At 51.0% G+C, this 16,959-nt stretch overlaps 1 protein-coding gene across 12 annotated transcripts in view; it reads left to right on the top strand.

The window, feature by feature from the left end:
• TRERF1 (transcriptional regulating factor 1) overlaps positions 1 to 16,959 on the top strand; it is a 210,301-nt gene that overhangs the window by 174,505 nt on the left and 18,837 nt on the right. For all 12 annotated transcript variants that reach the window (XM_010818254.4, XM_010818255.4, XM_024983967.2 and 9 more), the window contains 7 exons: positions 1,858 to 2,245; positions 3,275 to 3,341; positions 4,586 to 4,725; positions 4,859 to 4,962; positions 6,489 to 6,564; positions 14,488 to 14,576; positions 16,459 to 16,572. In XM_010818254.4, coding sequence (XP_010816556.1) covers positions 1,858 to 2,245; positions 3,275 to 3,341; positions 4,586 to 4,725; positions 4,859 to 4,962; positions 6,489 to 6,564; positions 14,488 to 14,576; positions 16,459 to 16,572 — 978 coding nt within the window. The remainder of the gene's footprint in view (positions 1 to 1,857; positions 2,246 to 3,274; positions 3,342 to 4,585; positions 4,726 to 4,858; positions 4,963 to 6,488; positions 6,565 to 14,487; positions 14,577 to 16,458; positions 16,573 to 16,959) is intronic.

Raw genomic sequence — 16,959 nt, 5'->3', positions numbered from 1 at the left:
CTTCGCTTCTCAGAACCATGGTTTCTCCTGTGACCTCAGGGGGAAGGGAGTGGGCTTCCTCAGTGGCTGTCACCTTTCTGAGGAGCTTTTAAAACCTCTCAGCGCTTGGCCCTGCTTGGCTGGAATTCTGTATATACTTCCTCCCAGGTGATATCCAGGTCTGACCTTCTGGGGGCCTTCCCTGGCCCACAGTCTCAGAGCCTTGCCTGGAGGATTGGAAAGTTCCAGTTCAGAGCTGTTGTCATTGAACCAGAGGCTCAAGGAGAGAGAGCCCCAAAGGGACCTCTGGCCCTGTCTGTGGTCAGAGGTCTGGATTCCGGTGCAGTGTTGAAGACATGCAGAGTCCTCAGTTGACCTCATCAGTCACCCAGGAACTAGGTGTAAAGCATCAGGATTGCTCCCCTAGTTGGGGGGCACAGGCATCCTTTCCCCATTCCACTCCATCTCAGCATCAGGCAGTGAGGAGCCCTCAGGTGGGGAAAGAAGGCAGGTTGGGGCTCTGTGGCCTAAGGAGAGCCCCCTGGTGAGTCCCTCTGCCCCTTCTTTCCCCACCTCTCTGCTTCCCTAAACTCCCCTGCTAGGGGCTGGGATGGCACCCCAGAAACTGAGGGGGAGACAAGGAGGGGCAGCCTGAAGTGCTGAAGGCAGCAGAACTGCCTTCAGCGGGGTTAGAGGGAGAGAAGCCCAGAGCTGAGGGGTGACTGGGGCAGGTCACATGACCATGGCCAACCCTTCCCATCACCCCCTGCTGCCTCCTACTAAGGCACCAAGGTGGATACCAGGATTGCCAGGGACCACAGCTGTGACAGGCTGGCCTGCAGGGCCTGGGAGGGGACCACAGACTGCCCGGAATTTCCCTGCAGGTATCCCCTCTGCACCCCTGCCACCGTGCCCCGCCCCCCAACAGCATCACTGTCTCTCCAGCCTCACCCAGCTCTGGGTTTTCTGAGCTGATGCTGGCACACACCAAATCTGTTTATGTTTGGCTTTGGCATGCCCTGCTTTATCTCCTTCCATGCATATGTTTACTTATTAGTATATCTGTTTCCATGTGGCAAATCTTCCTTCCAGAAGATGCTTGGTTCTGCTGGAATAAAATAAACTAACCCCGCTGACAGGAAACCAACCTAGGAGAAGGGTTTGCCACAGAGGAGAGTCACCAGTGCTGGGAGCAGGAGTGAAGGGCGGTGAGGGGGAAGGGTCAGCGGATCTACTTCTAGGACAGCACATGAGAGGGGGGCCTCAGAGATCCCAGCTGGCCCTCCTCCACCCTGACAGTTACCTCCAAGGGGGAGCCCAGTGTGTGGGTCACTGGCCCTGGGAGCTTTGGCTGGGGCCTGACCACCCCCCCCCCCCGCCCCGCCCCCGGTCTTCCTGCCCCACAGCCTCTGCCAGCTTCCCTGAATAGACGATTCTGTCCCCTTCTTAGAACATGTGTTATCTGTCCCCGAAGTCCCGTCCCTGGGGAGCCCGGGGGGAATTAAAGGGCCCACTCAGCTGGAGTCCACTCAGCAGATGGGAATGCGGTGATAAGCAGTAAAGAATGTGAATTTATTCTTTCTTGCCCACCCACTGTTCCTACCCGCCCCATCCCCCCAATCCGTCTCCAGACATGAGGGATTTCCTCCCAAACCAAAGTCGGCTCCCTTAACCAGGCCACCAGATCTCGCCTTGTCGGAGATGGCTGTGACCGTTTCTCAAGGCAGGGGATGCTGGGGTCAGACCGGGGCGGAGGGGGGGGGGGGGGGGGCGGGGGCGTGTTCCCGTTAGAACGCGGATTTCCCCCTCCCCTCAACCTGTGGCAAGGGCCTGAGGGAAAAGCCCCCGTATCTGAATCGGATCGTTCTTCCGTCGTAGGAAATTCCCAAGAAGCACCAGCCAGGCGCGGCCAAAGCCGAGGAAGCCCTCAGGAGCGCGCCAGCAGAGAAGAAGAAGTTCCGGCACCGGCCGGAGCCGCTCTTCATCCCGCCACCGCCCTCCTACACGCCCAACCTCGCCGCCTCGCACTCGGGCGCCACCCTGTACCAGAGCCAGCTGCGCTCCCCACGGGTGCTGGGCGACCACCTGCTCCTGGACCCCGCCCACGAGCTGCCCCCCTACACGCCCCCGCCCATGCTCAGCCCGGTGCGCCAGGGCTCGGGGCTCTTCAGCAACGTGCTCATCGCCGGCCACGGCCCCGGCGCCCACCCGCAGCTGCCCCTCACGCCCCTGACGCCCACGCCGCGCGTGCTGCTCTGCCGCTCCAGTGAGTCGCCCCCAACCCCGCCGCCGCCACCCCGGCTGTGGGTGCTGCCCTAAGGCTCGCGTTCTGCCCTTGTCTCATTCACCTCACAGACCTTTGAGGTGGCCCACAGACCTTTGAGGTGGCTCGGACCGTGTGCTGCGTGCTAGGAATTCTTAGAATACTTACCCTCAAGGGAATCACAGTCTAGTCGCGGAGACCAACGCATAAAGCTCATTAGGGTTTCTCTGAGATGAGGGAGGAAAAAAAAACAGTCGAAGTGCGCCGTGGAGAATCGTGTTCAAACACCCAAAGTAAATGTACTAAGTACACGTACAAATAGGATTAGCGGCAAGACCACACCTCCACATTTTAGCACGCGGTGTAAAGATCAAGGCCTGTAGCAGGATCTCTTTCTAGAGCAAGAGGAATGTCATAGAACAAGAAAGCTTAACAGGGGAATTCCCTGGCGGTCCATTGGTTGGGACTCCCCGGGCTTTCACTTGCCAAGGGCCCAAGTGTGACTCCTGGCCCGGGAACTGGGATCCTGAAAGCTGCACAGTGCAGGCCAAAAAAAAAATTAATGAAAAGAAAAAAAGAGTAGTAGACCAGAGAGATAGCTGGCCCTCCTTACTCTGAGAAGTGCGTGTGTGTACGGCTGAGTTGCTTCAGTTGTGTCTGGCTCTGCTGTGACCTCATGGACTGTGGTCTGCCTGGCTCTTCGGTCCATGAGATTGTCCAGGCAAGAATACTGGAGTGGGTATCCATTCCCTTCTCCAGGGGATCTTCCAACCCAGGGATCGAACCCAGGCCCCCTGCATTGCAGGCAGATTCTTTACCCTAAGAGCCACCAGGGAAGCCAGGTGTTAAGAAATGGGGAAACCCTAAGCCAAGTTGCTCCACACTCCAGCTCCTCAGGGACTGCGGGGGTAACTCTTGCGTGGTTTGGGTAGGAGAGGGTCCCTACCATGACTGTTCAGGTAACTGCTTGTTTAGTTTAGTTTCTTTAGTACCTTCTCTGCTGACCAGTGACCTCTGGTTTTTGTGCTTCAGACAGCATCGATGGCAGCAACCTGACGGTCACCCCGGGGCCTGGAGAGCAGACCGTTGATGTCGAACCGTAAGGAAGAGCCAATTATTCTTTAGAACAGAAGCCTCAACCTAGAAAAGGGAGGAGGAGCTTTAAGAAGTATAGCTAGTACTTCTGGGGGCCGAGTGGCCACTGGGCAAGAAGTTGTAGAAAGTGTAGGATCGTGGTATTTCTCAAGTATGATGGTTACCCTATGATTTCCAGTATTTCAAGGCCTTTTCTACAGACTAAAGGCATTAAGAATGTGGAGCCTCGTATTTGGAGAACCTTAGTGTCCCCATCTCCAGCTCCATGAGCCAGTTTGGTTGGGGGCCACAGGCCTTCACGTCCCCAGTGACATCTTTCTCAGGGTACCTAGCTCCCTAGGAGGCTCCACCCACCACCCTGCTCCTTTACCCCCTCCCTAAGATTCTTGGCTGGGCCGCCAAATGGGCTTGTTGAATACTTGAGTTGGGGGATATATTTGAAGAGAAAAAAAATTTTTTTTTTCCTGTTCCTGGGTAAACGCAAAAGAGGCCAGATGGTAGAGTGGTAAGGAGATTGAGTCAGGAATCAAGAAACCTGGTTCCAGCACCATTTTGTTATTTGATCTTGATAAAGTTAACCTTTGTAGAGTTTAGTTAACTCATCTATTAAGTAGGAATACTTCTCATTGCTTTGCTTACCTCACAGGCCTTTGTGAGGTTCTGATGGGATCATTTATGTGAAAGTGGCCTGAAAGGACAAAACTAAAATAAGGACTTTGTATTTGTTTCACTGGGTCAAGTGGTACCTTTGGCCATGTTCTGGGCAGCTGTCCCTTGGCATTAGCACCCTCCCTGTCCCAGCTGTGAAAGTCGCTCAGTGGTGTCCAGCTCTTTGCGACCCCGTAGACTGTATAGTCCATGGAATTCTCCAGGCCAGAATACTGGAGAGCGTAGCCTTTCCCTTCTCCAGGGGATCTTCCCAACCCAGGGATCGAACCCAGGTCTCCTGCATTGCAGGTGGATTCTTTACTTGCTGAGCCACAGGGGAAGCCCCTCCCCAGCTCTAGGGAGCTAAGAATCCCCAGCCAGCCTTCTCCCTTGCTTCCCGTGGCATCTCTCCCCAATCTTCAAGCTGTTCTTTATCCCAGTGAAAAAGTCATGCCTGGAATCTTCAGATCACAGTGCAAGGAAATGCCCCTGCATTCTTCTTGCAGAAGGAGCTGGTTTCCTTCATTTTCAAGTCCCTGACATTTACCTTTGGTCTCAAATTGAAGACCACACTGTTGTTTTTCTTCTTGTGATTTAAAGACGCATCAACATTGGCTTGCGATTCCAAGCGGAGATCCCAGAACTCCAGGATGTCTCTGCCCTGGCCCAGGACACACACAGGGCCACACTAGTATGGAAGCCCTGGCCAGAGCTGGAAAACCACGACCTCCAGCAAAGAGGTATTGACAGCCTGGGAAGAAGTGGGTAGGAAGGGCTGGATTTCTCCCAAGGGCCTCTGGCTCTAGGATCAGTGTGTCTTTCTGGTGACACTGAGCTCTGTCTGATGCAGTGCCCTGTCTTTGTTCCCAACAGTGGAGAATCTCCTGAATTTATGCTGTTCAAGTGCGTTGCCAGGTGGAGGGACCAATTCTGAATTTGCTTTGCACTCTCTCTTCGAGGCCAAAGGTGATGTGATGGTAAGGAACCATGAAAAGGAGGCTTCCCAGTTCATACTCTTCATGTGGAAATTCTGAAAAGCATTTCCCCAAGTTCCTGTGTTGTCTCACGTCCCGTGTAACCAACTCATAAGATGATGACCAGTCAGTGTGCCCTCCCATATTCCTTATCTCAGTGAATAGGTCAGAATTTGAAAGCCTGCAAGAAAACCTCCAGTTGGACTTTTGTGTACACATCTGTTCCTCAGTGATGATGATTTGAACATCTGTCTTGGAAAACTAGAATTTCTTTTCAGCAGTCTTGTAATTCACATCAGGAAACAGGTCTGCAATGGTGGAGGTAGAAGGCCTTCCTAAAACAAGACTTGGCCTAAAAAAGCCTGTCATTCTCTGCTCTTCATTCTTCCCTACCATGGAAATCAGAGTTTGATGTCCATAGAACCGTTTGCTGCCCTAATCAAAGAGAGATGTTTGCTGCACACCATCTGGTGTCATTCTTCCACTTTTGACACAGTTTTCTGCCAGACCCAGGCCAGGATGTTGGGACTCTTCTCCCAGAATCAGAGCTGATCATTTACCTGCTCAACCAGGACCCCTGGCTGGAGCACTACGTCACTAGCCTCAGCTTTCCCTTCAGTAAATACATGATTCTTATACCAGAGCTAGCCTCCTGCTTTGTAAGTTTATGAAAATGCATAAGCAAACAAATGTCCCAGTACTACCTTCTCACAAGATTATTGATACCCTTCAGAGATTCTCTAGAACACTGGAAAACTTCCCTTGACCTTTTAAGATCAGTGCTGCAGAGCTGTGCTTCTCAAACTTCTACCACGCACACGAATCCCCTGGAGAGGCTTGTTAAAATACAGCAGTTCAGGAGGTTGGGGTCCAAGGTGCTACATTTGTAACCTGCTCCCAGAGGATGCTCGGGCTGCTGGCCCATGGACTGCACTTGGAGTAGCAAGATTCCAGACCTTGCTCTGCCCCCTAAACCATCCACTACTCAACTCCACTTGTGCCATTTTTAAAGAACCCCAACAAGGCTGAAGGAGGCAGATTTGAATAGGTTATTTAGTGAGGCTCCCTGGAAGGACAATGTGCAGTACAGTTATTACTAATACAGCTGTTTGTGTTCAGTTATAGTGAAACATGTAATTTTTTTTTTCTGCAAAAACAGTTCCAAGTCACCCACTCATTTCCTCAGAACCCTTCCCCAGAGACTCAGCCTCCATTCATAGGAGGCCCCCCCGTATCTCTGACACCAGGGCCCTCACCAAGGAAGGCGTGGCATTTGGGCTGCCACCTGTGTTTCTGTGACATGACTAGCTAGCTGCAGGCATGGGCAAGGGAGGTATTAGAATGATGAGTCCTGTTGGGTGCTGACTGGAAGAAGGACCCCAAATAGGGGAGTCTCCCCTTTTTTCCCTTCCAGCACCCCCACCTTGGGCCCTGCCATGCTGGCTGATCTTCCTTGTGGGATAGTTGGTCTTCCGAGGATGCACAGCCCCATGAATGACTCTCGCCTTTTCTCTCCCGTGGGTCTGCAGGCTGCTCTGGAAATGCTGCTGTTGCGGAAACCAGTCAGGTTAAAATGTCATCCTTTAGCAAATTACCACTATGCCGGTAGGTGCCGGGGCCCTGCCGGGGCTCACTGTTTGCATGTCGCTCGTGTCCCCTTTACTAGAGCACCTGTTCTCTCCTCGGTGCCGCTTGTTTTCCCTGGGCCTCTGGGGCGTGGCCAGTGGGGCAGCTGTGTCCACCGACTGGTCGCTGTTGGGCATTTGTCTGTCTCCTCCCTTCCTGGGTGTGCTAAGAGCTGGGCAGCAGCGGCCAGGGGCCCCTCGTATGGCAGGGGAGAGAGCCCCAGAGGGTAGCACAGAGGCAACAACTCGCAGTGGCCCCTCGGCTTTGGAATCCAGTCTTGCCTGCTCCCCGTGGCCCTCTGCGGCTTTGGTTTCCTCACCTGTAAAGTGGGGCTCATAGTCCATCCCTTATGGCATTTTGTGAAGACTAGAGAGCATATGGAGCCTCTTGCCTGGAACATTCTAGTAGCCATTATTATTCATTTATTGAACAATTTAAGATGAGGAAGTGACAGTGACGGATTTTGACACGGTCTTGCCTTATGCAGTTTGGAGTCTGAGGAGGAGGCAGTTATTAAACAACAGGTCACACAAATGGCAGGAGAAAGACATGTATGTATACCTGTACCTATACGTATACACATGGGGCTTCCCAGGTGGCGCTAGTGGTAAAGAATCCACCTGCCAATGCAGGCACGAGAGACTCGAGTTCGATCCCTGGGTCGGGAAGATCCCCTGGAGTAGGAAATGGCAGTCCCCTCCAGTGTTCTTTCCTGGAGAATTCCATGGACAGAGGAGCCTGGTGGACTACCATCCATGTGGTTGCAAAGAGCCGAACACTACTGAGCACACACACACGAACATATACACTTACATGTACTTGTACGCATAGATACACACATACACACGCATGTACACTGTCTTAGAAGCCGGTGGATTAATGATGGCATCACCAATAAGAGGGAAGGAGCACACACCTTAGAGAGTTGAATGTGGTGAGAATGGTGAAAAGACAAGGAAACAGGTTGGGGAGCCTGTGGTGACAAGTGAAGTCGAAGTCAGCGTCTGTATTCTGTTAAGCGGTAGCCCTATCTGTTCTGGCGTCTCCACAAGCCTGCCCAGGTTCTCTCTTTCCGAGAGGGCTGGATCCTCCAGTGCCCCTTGGTGGTATTCGTTTGAAGGTGTCTCTGGTGCCTGGGGGGACCCTGCACAGTAGGTGCTGACTACCTCAGTGGCCTTCGGGACCCAGTGGTGCCTTTTCCAGGCCTTGGTCCAGGTGGCCAAATGTGGCCTCAGGGGAGGGCTGTTCTGCAGGTACCACGGTGCTCTTAGACGGCTCCCTGTCCCCACCTCCACTGTCTGCCTCAAGGAGCCAGTTTCTTAATATTGTCTCCATCATTTCCTGCTCGGTGTCTTCCCTGAGTGTGGCTAGAAGATGTGGGAGTTCTCCCTAATCTGCTGTGGAAACAATTCAATCCTCTCTTAATTCCCAGCGTCATCTGCTACCCATTAAACCCTGACAGGCCGTCCAGCCTCCTGGAGCCTGTGTCAAGCTTCTTTGCTCAGTGGGTGAGACTTCCCAACCATCTGCCGCGGCTGCCCTCCGCCCCCAGGGTGACTGGGGTGGCCAGCGCCTCGGGGTGGGTCAGCTCCAGCAATGAGCAACCTCTTCTGGAACCTAAATCCCCTCTGGTTCTTTCCCGCATGCCAAGCAACAATTGTGATTTTTTTTTCTTTAATGTGTGTCATGACGTGAAAAAGATGGGAAAACTGTGGGCTGGAAGCTACCCCCACCCTAAACAAGAAAAAAACATTGAAATAGGACTAAAAACTTTGATTCCCAGGTGACTCAGTGGTAAAGAATCTGCCTGCCAAGCAGGAGACACAGGAGACGCGAGTTCAGTCCCTGGATTGGGAAGATCCCCTGGAGGAGGAAATGGCAACCCACTCCAGTATTCTTGCCTGGAGGCTATACAGTCCATGGGGTCGCAGAGAGTCGGACACAACTGGAAGGGCTGAACTCCAGACTCCCAGTTGTCTAGAGAGAGGTCAGACCTCCCTGGCTTGTGCCCTGGAAGGAAGGTGGAAAGACTGGGTTCGGGGGGAGACTAAATTTGGGGGAGACAGGGGCCCTTGAAAATCACTTCTCTGACTTTACTCCTGACTGCCCTTCCACCCCATCCCACCCCAAGCAGTTCAGAAAGAAAAGGGAAGAACGGCCAGTTCTGGAGCCCAGAAGAGACGCTGGTGTGGGTGGGCTGCTCGGCAAACCTGGAGGAGCTCTGTTAGAATCCTCAGAGGGTGGCGCTGTTGCTGTGGCCTTCAGGGCTCTCAAACTGACACCAAAGCGCCTGGTCCAGCTTTCTCTCCGCACCCTCCACCCATGTGTGGGCAGCTGTTGTTTGCAGTGGCTCCCAGTCAGCGGCTGGATTGGGTGGAGAAGGCTTAAGCATGGGGATGTCGAGGGGGCGAGGATGCCTGGCTGTGATTAGAGGACTTCAGCATCCTTGGTTTTTCGCTGAGCTGGTCATTCCTGCAGATGGGTGCAGAGTGGAGGGGCGTCAGAGCTGGCCCTGGGACTCTTGGCAAGAGTTCAGCAGAGGCTCGTATGGGCGCCCCCACAGCCCAAGTTCTCAAGGGGTCCTGAACCTTGACCTGACTCCAGAGATGGGAGAGACCTGGAGGAAATACCCATTCAGGCGGAGGAGGCTGGTCTACGTCTTGGAAGTTGCCCCAGTTTGGTGGGGAAACAGAATTACATGCTCCAGAGAATACTTTGAAAGAACCACAGCTGTGAAGTCACCTCGCAGGCATTCTTAGCCCATGTTGCTAGCTGGAGACTGACCCCCGCAAAGGCCAGGAACCAAGTTACTATGCACTTTGCTGCTTGGCCTGACACGGCGCTTAGAGAGAAGAAGGTTAGTGGACAAGCTCAGGTTCTGGATTCAGACCAAGGCCTCCTTGCCTTTTGCCTCCAGAGGGAACTTTGGTATCACCCAGTTCACATGCACCCCTAAAAAAATTACTCAGCCTTCACCCATCATGGAAAATCTTTCACTAAATGAAGATCTGGTATAAAAACAAGTCCTCCTTTTTCTGCAATGAATATGTCTTTCTTATGTAACCTCTGTGACAGCATCAATAACAGTTTTTAAAAGATTGAAAGGAAGACCGAAAGGCCCTCTTTAAAAGACATTGTGCCCAAACTTTCTCTCACCCCTCCAGGTCTCTCTTTAATTGCCTGCGTTCTCTATAGATTGCCCCAAATTTCACCACCATCCAGAGCCTGTTTCCCGGCAACCGAAGCTCAGAACGTTTCTCCTCTGGATACTGTTCCAGCACCGGCTTCCTCCTGTTAATTAGGCTCTTTGTAATTAGGCTTAATCATCTTATTAGGGACCCCTGCTGATAATAGTCCACTAGCCAGGAATCCCCAGGGAGAATGAATGAGTGTGGGGTGGGGAGGGGGAGGGTGTCAGCCCACTGACCCTAGGGACGTGCTGAGTGGACAGCAGTGATATCAGAGAGGGAGGATGGCCAAGCGAGAAGTGGGGGCAGCCCTCTGCCTCGGTTTTTGCATTTTTATCCTGGACTTTGTCCAAGAAGCAGAATCCCAGAAGAGCTGGCTTAAAACAAAACAAAACAAAAAACACCTTGTCCTAGAATGGGGAAAACACTCCTGCCGGACAGTCTCCAGGAGTACAGATGCCGAACCGTACCTCGATGGATTACAGGAGGATTTCGAGGCAGGGAGAGGAAGACTGCACAAGTGCCAAGCGGCCTGGAGTAAGACTGTGAGTGTGCACACGCAACACGGAACACCGGCAGGGACCAGTGGGCTTCACGAGTGCCACTAACATGGACATCAGCACAGACAGCATGTTTTCCATGGCGGCAAGCTTATTTGGAATCTTCCGTCCAAGTGGCCAGATTTGAGACATTCACTGTGCCCCTCCTTAGGACCAAAGGCTGTTAGGCACTGCATGACTGTCAAAATCCCTAAATCGCAAGAGAGGAAACTGAGGATCAGAGAAGTAAATTTGCAGGAGTTAAGTGGCAGAACCAGGTTCACATCAAACCGTCTTCTGATTAAAGTTGCCCCTTTTTAATCACAGCACAGTGACCTCATTATTTGGGGTGAGCACATTCAGATATTATGTCTATACACCAGGCTTTGGCCTGAGAATTCCGCCCAAGAGACCTGGAGTAGATTCTTGGCCCCATGGGTGATCCGTGATCAGGGTGCGGTAAAGAGCCTGCTACTGTGAGTGTGAGAACGGATGGGCTTGTCTGGCCCCACCTGTGTCTCTCAGTTCATGGACACCCCTGTTGGACAGACACGCACGCACAGCACAGTCCTGTGTGCTAAACCATGGACCCTAGGACTGAGTAGAGGAGCCGTCTCTCAGCGTCTGAGCACATGCTCCCCGCCCTGGCCATCAGGGTTCTGGCCAGCACAGAGAGGAAAGCTAGAGGCTTCTCTACTTCAGTCGGAGACTGGTGGTGTGGAGTGAACACCCCGGGATCAGGAAGACTGGAGGCCCCATCACTGAGCAGCAGCCCTAAAAGCCAACGGAGAAGGGCTTCCTTGCTGGCTCAGTGGTGAAGATGCAAGAGACACGAGTTTGATCCCAGGTCCGGGAAGATTCCACGTGGTGAGGAGTAACTAAGCACGTGCACCTCAACTACTGCGCCTGCGCCCTAGAGCCTGCAAGCCACAAGTACTGAGGCCTGCTAGCCCTAGAGGCCGTACTCCGCAATGAGAAGCCCACACACCGCAACTAGAGAGTAGCCTCTGCTCACTGCAACTAGAGAAATTATTTAAAAAAAAAACTCAAATCACTGGAGAGTTGATGGGGAGCAGGCCTCCTTCCCCTATGAGGCTTGAGGGTCCCCTATAACAGATGGTCTAGGAAGTGACTTCCCTTTGTGGGGTTACAACTGGCAGGCCATCTGGGGACATGAAGGGACATCTCACAGGTATACTGACCTGGGGACTTCACACTGTGGTTTGGGCAGTAATCCAGTGGTGAGCTTGGTGTGGGGTGGAAGTGTACCCAGTGTGAGGCTGGGTGCTGACCTGAGAAGGCCGCATGGCCCTTGAGTGTCTCATGAGGGTTTAAAGCTGCACTTTGGGGAAACGTAGGGTCCAGCTGAAGATGGAAAGGATTCTTACTCATCTCATTGGGAGGGGTTTCATCAGCAAAATGTCCCCTAACCAACATCCCTGGTGGCCCAGTGGTTAAGAATCCGCCTACCAATACAGGGGACATGGGTTTGATCCCTGGTCTGGGAAGATTCCACTTGCCTGGGGGCAGCTAAGCCTGTGCACAACTGAGCCTGCAAGCCCTAGAGCCCGCATTCCACAAGAGAAGCTACTGTAATGAGAAGCCTATACACCGAAAGCAGAGAAAGTCTATGCGCAGCAACAGACTCAGTACAGCAAAAAAAAAAAAAAAAAGAGTGTTCCCTAACTTCCTAACTGAGATGCAACCTGGAGCTGCACAGACTGGACCTGCATCAGGGCAGAACAAAACTATCCTTACACGTCTGTCAGGGGACTCGACTGGTGTGGCACGTCCCTGTCGTGTTCCACTTACACCATTGCTCTCTGATCTCTCTTTGCTGTTTTGATGGATGCCTAAAAGTAACCGTGACTCCTCTGTGGTCGCTCAATTGTTGGTCCATCCTTTCTGTTTCACTCTTTCTGTCTCTGCCTCTGGACATCGGGAGCAGATGAGAGCCAGGACCCCAAGTTCTTGAATGTTGGAAGAATTTTGAGGAATGGTGATGAAAATACTCCAGAGCCTGAAATCCCACCGACCTCCTCTGCTCACATCCACTCTAGCAGAATTTCATCAAAGCCCTGGCCCTACTTCTCCCTGTCACGATGGTTTGCACGACCAGACATGTCCTGGTCTCTAGAACCAGTGTAAGATGCTTCATTCTGCTGAGGATTAATTAGAAAGCTGCTTTTCTTTTAGAGAAATTTGCAAACCAAAGGAGTCAGGTGGTGATTTTTAGAGACCTGGAACAGCCGCGATGTGGAGAGTGTATTCTGTACTGGAGCCAGAGCTCTTGGCTTAAGGACCCCTCAGGGAGTCCCACGGAGAAGGTGTTTATTTCAGAAATCTGAGCTGACATCACCGAGTCACATATTTTCTCAAGGATCCTAGGATCTTCACCTCGTGCTTGCCTGCCAGGCATGATTTCACCTAATCAACTGATTCAGGCCGAATCTTTTGAGGGAAGAAGCAATTCAGGTTTTCTATACTTCAGCCCCTCAGTGAACCATAGCAAAATGGAAATCTTGGGCTTGTCCTACTTGGAAGGAAAAATACTATGGTTTGGAGATTACAGCTTTGAAAAGTAGAAGCCTGTCAAAGGCCCAGACATATACCATCCAAAGAATCAGAGATATAGGGAATTCAAAAAATTAGAATGAGGCCGAGTTTTCTGCTAACCAGCCACAGAAATTGAGCCTTCTCTGCAGCCCACAGAAATAGGACTTCCCCTGGAACTAGACCAGGACCATCCTCTGTGATTGTCTGCATATCCCACTTTGACATGGATGTCAAGCTCATCCATCAGGCAGGCACCCCAGCCTGACACCTCTGGGCCTCTTCCTCATTGGTTTACAGGTTTATCAGGAACCAGTCCCTCTTACCTCCCAGCCTCATCTGCCTTCCCTCTGCTGGAACCCTGTAGCCGAGCCATACCAGATTACTGCTTATTCCTTGAACACCTCCATTTCCTCATCTGTAAAATGGGAAGAAGTAATATCAATCTTATAGGGTTGTCTATAGAAGCAAATGACTAGTATCTTCGAGGGTCTTAGAACCTGGCATATAGCAAGCACTTATAAGCATTAGCTTTTTCCCCCCTAGTGTCTTGCATGTGTGTGTGCTCAGTTGATCAGCTGTGTCCTATTCTTTGCGACCCCATGGACTGTAGCCCACCAGGCTTCTCTGACCATGGAATGTTCGAGGCAAGATACTGGAGTGGGTTGACATTTCCTACTCCGGGGGGTCCTCTCCACCCAGCGATCTAAATATCTAATAAATATCTGCTGAACAAGTGAATGAAATGTATCCTCTCACTACTTGGCTCTGACTGTGCACTCGCCACTTCCGCTCCCCAGAATTCCCATCCATCTCCTTCTTTTTAAATATTTATTTTATTTATTTTTTATTTGGCTGCACCAACTCTTAGTTGTGGCATGTGGGATCTTTAGCTGTGGTATGCGGGATCTAATTCCCCGACCAGATATTGAACCCAGGCTCCCTGCATGGGGAGCACAGAGCCTTAGCCAGTGGGCCACCAGGGAAGTCCTTCCATCTCCTGGCCTGACTTGCTTCTGTGTCTTTTTAAACCCTACTCAGGTGTTTCCTCTTCCTGGAAGCCTTCCCAGCTTCTCTGAGTCTGGTGTTCCTCCTTTGTGCCCCACTGGCACCCAACCCCTGCCCTCATCCTTGCAGTCATCCCCTTGAATGCACTGCCTCCTGATTTTCTCCCCACTAGACTGTTGAGTCCAGCACGCACGAGGAGCACTGGCTACGTGAATGCTTGCCCTCCCTAATTATATTAAAACTATAGCTAAAATCTGCTGAGTGCTCACAATTTTCCAGTTACTAAGAGACAGTTTTAGGGAGTTTAGGTTCTTTAACCTTCACAAAAGTCCTCTAAGAGGTGGAGACACTCAGAAGTATTCCCATTCGTAGGTAAAGAAATCAAGTCTTAGGTTCAGTAACTTGCCAAGTCAAGGCCACAGCTAAGCTTTGAATCCAGGTGGCAGGGTTGTTAACCATTACACTGCACTGGCTTTTTGTTCAGAAAGAAGTGTAGTGTGGGTATTTACATGTCACACACGAACAGTTGTAGTTTTTAACTTCACTAAGTGAACCAGCAACTACAAGTGGGAAGAACTGGGCTGTTTTTTTATGAAGTTTGTGTTTTGTTGTAGGTTCGGACAAGTGGACCTCCCTAGAAAGAAAACTGTTTAATAAAGCACTAGCCACTTACAGCAAAGACTTTATTTTTGTACAGAAGATGGTAAGCATGCTTTTTCCCACTGCTGTCTTGAAACCAAATTTGGGAAGTTGCGCACCTAAAGATACATATAGAATTATTTTATTGCTGGTTTAAGACTGTCACCAAAACAATGTCTTCCATCTTTTGTTGGTAAAGGATGGTATTTGTTATGGATGGCGGGGCCCTGGTGTTGAGGAGGTGGGGGGAGGTGGGCATAGATTATTTGGATGTGGCAGTGGTGGGGAGGGGTATTTGTATCTTAATAAAGATGTGTGATTTATACATTCTATCAGAATAAAATAAGCTTGGGGCTGCTGGTTCACAATTTATATAATTTATTTCATGTGTGTTTGACAGATCTGTCATGTTTCTGACAAAACATGGTGGGAGGAGGGGGATCCAGAGAAGGGAGAATATGAGCCCTGGCCCTAGCCAGTAGCAGAGTTTCTGCTGTGGGGCCCCTGATCATAAGGACAGTAACAATAGCAATAAAATGTTACATATACAGCATCTCGCAGCAAAAGAGAGTTCACCAAGATGAAATAGCATTTGTCCAGCACGTAATAAATGGAATAGGCCTTAACTGGCTGAGAGTGGTTCAGGCTGAAAGTTACAATGATTCGGAGTGTTTCAGCAAACCGATGAATGAGGGAACCATACTGAGTTATTAAGGTCATGAAAACGCTCAGGCCCACGGAGAGCAGGGTTTCAGACGGCAGCTGCCGCTGGCTCTGGGCTGGACCTCAGTCTTGTCCCAGGTTCCTTCTCCTGTCCTTAACCCTGGGCCTTGAGTGAATGAGAAACGGAAATAGGTGGAGTTTTTCTCCGACTTGCCTCCATCTGCAGATCTGAATGCGCACCCAGCTTACTCTGTCTTGGAGGCCACTGCACTCTGCTGCCCTGTGTTCCAGCAGCTCCTGTCTGTACTGAGTCACCCCCTCCTGTCCTAGGTCTTATTATTTCTTAAAGGTCCCACACCTTGTTGACTGATGACGGATTCACATGACATGCTCACCAGGCAGTTCAGGATTTTAAACCAAGATTCTCTGGGATTCTCACTATCTTCCCTCCCTGGGCAACTCTAATGTAGAAATTCACTCTATCAGGTGTGTGTGAAGGGCGTAACTTTGAGGAGACCAGATGTCTGGAAGGTGCCCTTTTCACTCTCACTGTGTGGGTGGCCTTCTTTCCACACCCAATGGGACAGCCAGCCTGCCTCCAGAAAACTCACATTATTGAACCCCACTTTGAGCTTAGAGAACTGTGAACTAAACAAAGGAATTTTTTTCTCTTTAAAACACATTTACCTTTGCCCTTTGGGGGGAGAACAGGACAAGGCTTGTTTTCTGCAAACACTAAGCTCTTGTCATCATAACTTTTGCCTTATATTCCTGTTCGATTACTAAGGAACATTTTTCATAAATAGATTTTGAAGGTCAGCAACTCGGAGAGCCAAACTCATTCAAGCATTTGAAAAAGCATGCTGCTTTGTGGGTTAAAAAAGGGAGGGAGCTTGCTATGGATGGTTGTGAAAAAAAAATCTCCAAGCCCTCTTGTGAAGAAGTCAAGATGCGGAACAGTACATACAGTGTACTTACTACCTTGTGTGAGGCAAAATGGTGGGCAGGAATATATTTTTGTGTTGTTGGTATACATGTAGAGAAATTCTGGAATATCCCCCAAGATATGAACCAGGGAGGCTAGCTGAGTTGCAGGGGTGGGGAGGGAACGGATGAATGGATGGCTGGAGAACAGGGCTGGGGAGGAGATTTTCCACCATGTACATGTTTTTATTTAACTGCATAAACTTCCTACCTATTAACAAACTTAAAATTGCATGAAAACTGGTTGCCTTACACCCTGCCCACCGTTGGAGCTGATCTTGAGATGGTTTTCCCAACAGGTGAAGTCCAAGACGGTGGCTCAGTGTGTGGAGTACTATTACACGTGGAAAAAAATCATGAGGTTGGGGAGGAAACACCGGACACGGCTCTCAGAAATCATCGATGACTGTGTGGTGAGTGAAGGTGCCCGGGTGCTGCTTCTGCGGGCCCCACCCCCACCCCACGCCCAGGTTCATAAGTGGCTAGTGTTGGGCTTGGCTTTACTGCCAGGCAGCTGTGGTGAGTAGGTGATGGGCCATTTCCCAGTCAGGATTCAGGCCTTGACTTCCTGGGATAACTAGGCAAGGGAAGGGCAGCTTCCAGTTTGACCTGCAGCCCAGTGATCGGTTAAGGAAGTGAGGGCTGGCTTGCATTCTGGCAGGTAGGTGCCAGGGGAGTTAAACTGTGGTGGTCCCAGCCTTGATGTGTGTGGTTTTTAAGAGGCACCCTGTTGTCCTGGGATAGCCCTTCCCAATCTTTTCACAATAGTTCTCACCAGAGAACTAACATGCCTTAGAACA

The sequence above is a fragment of the Bos taurus genome, chromosome 23, assembly GCF_002263795.3.
Source record: "Bos taurus isolate L1 Dominette 01449 registration number 42190680 breed Hereford chromosome 23, ARS-UCD2.0, whole genome shotgun sequence".
NCBI lineage: Eukaryota > Metazoa > Chordata > Mammalia > Artiodactyla > Bovidae > Bos > Bos taurus.
The sequence above is the reverse complement of the archived record's forward strand: the minus strand, read 5'-3'. Positions and strand labels throughout refer to the sequence as shown.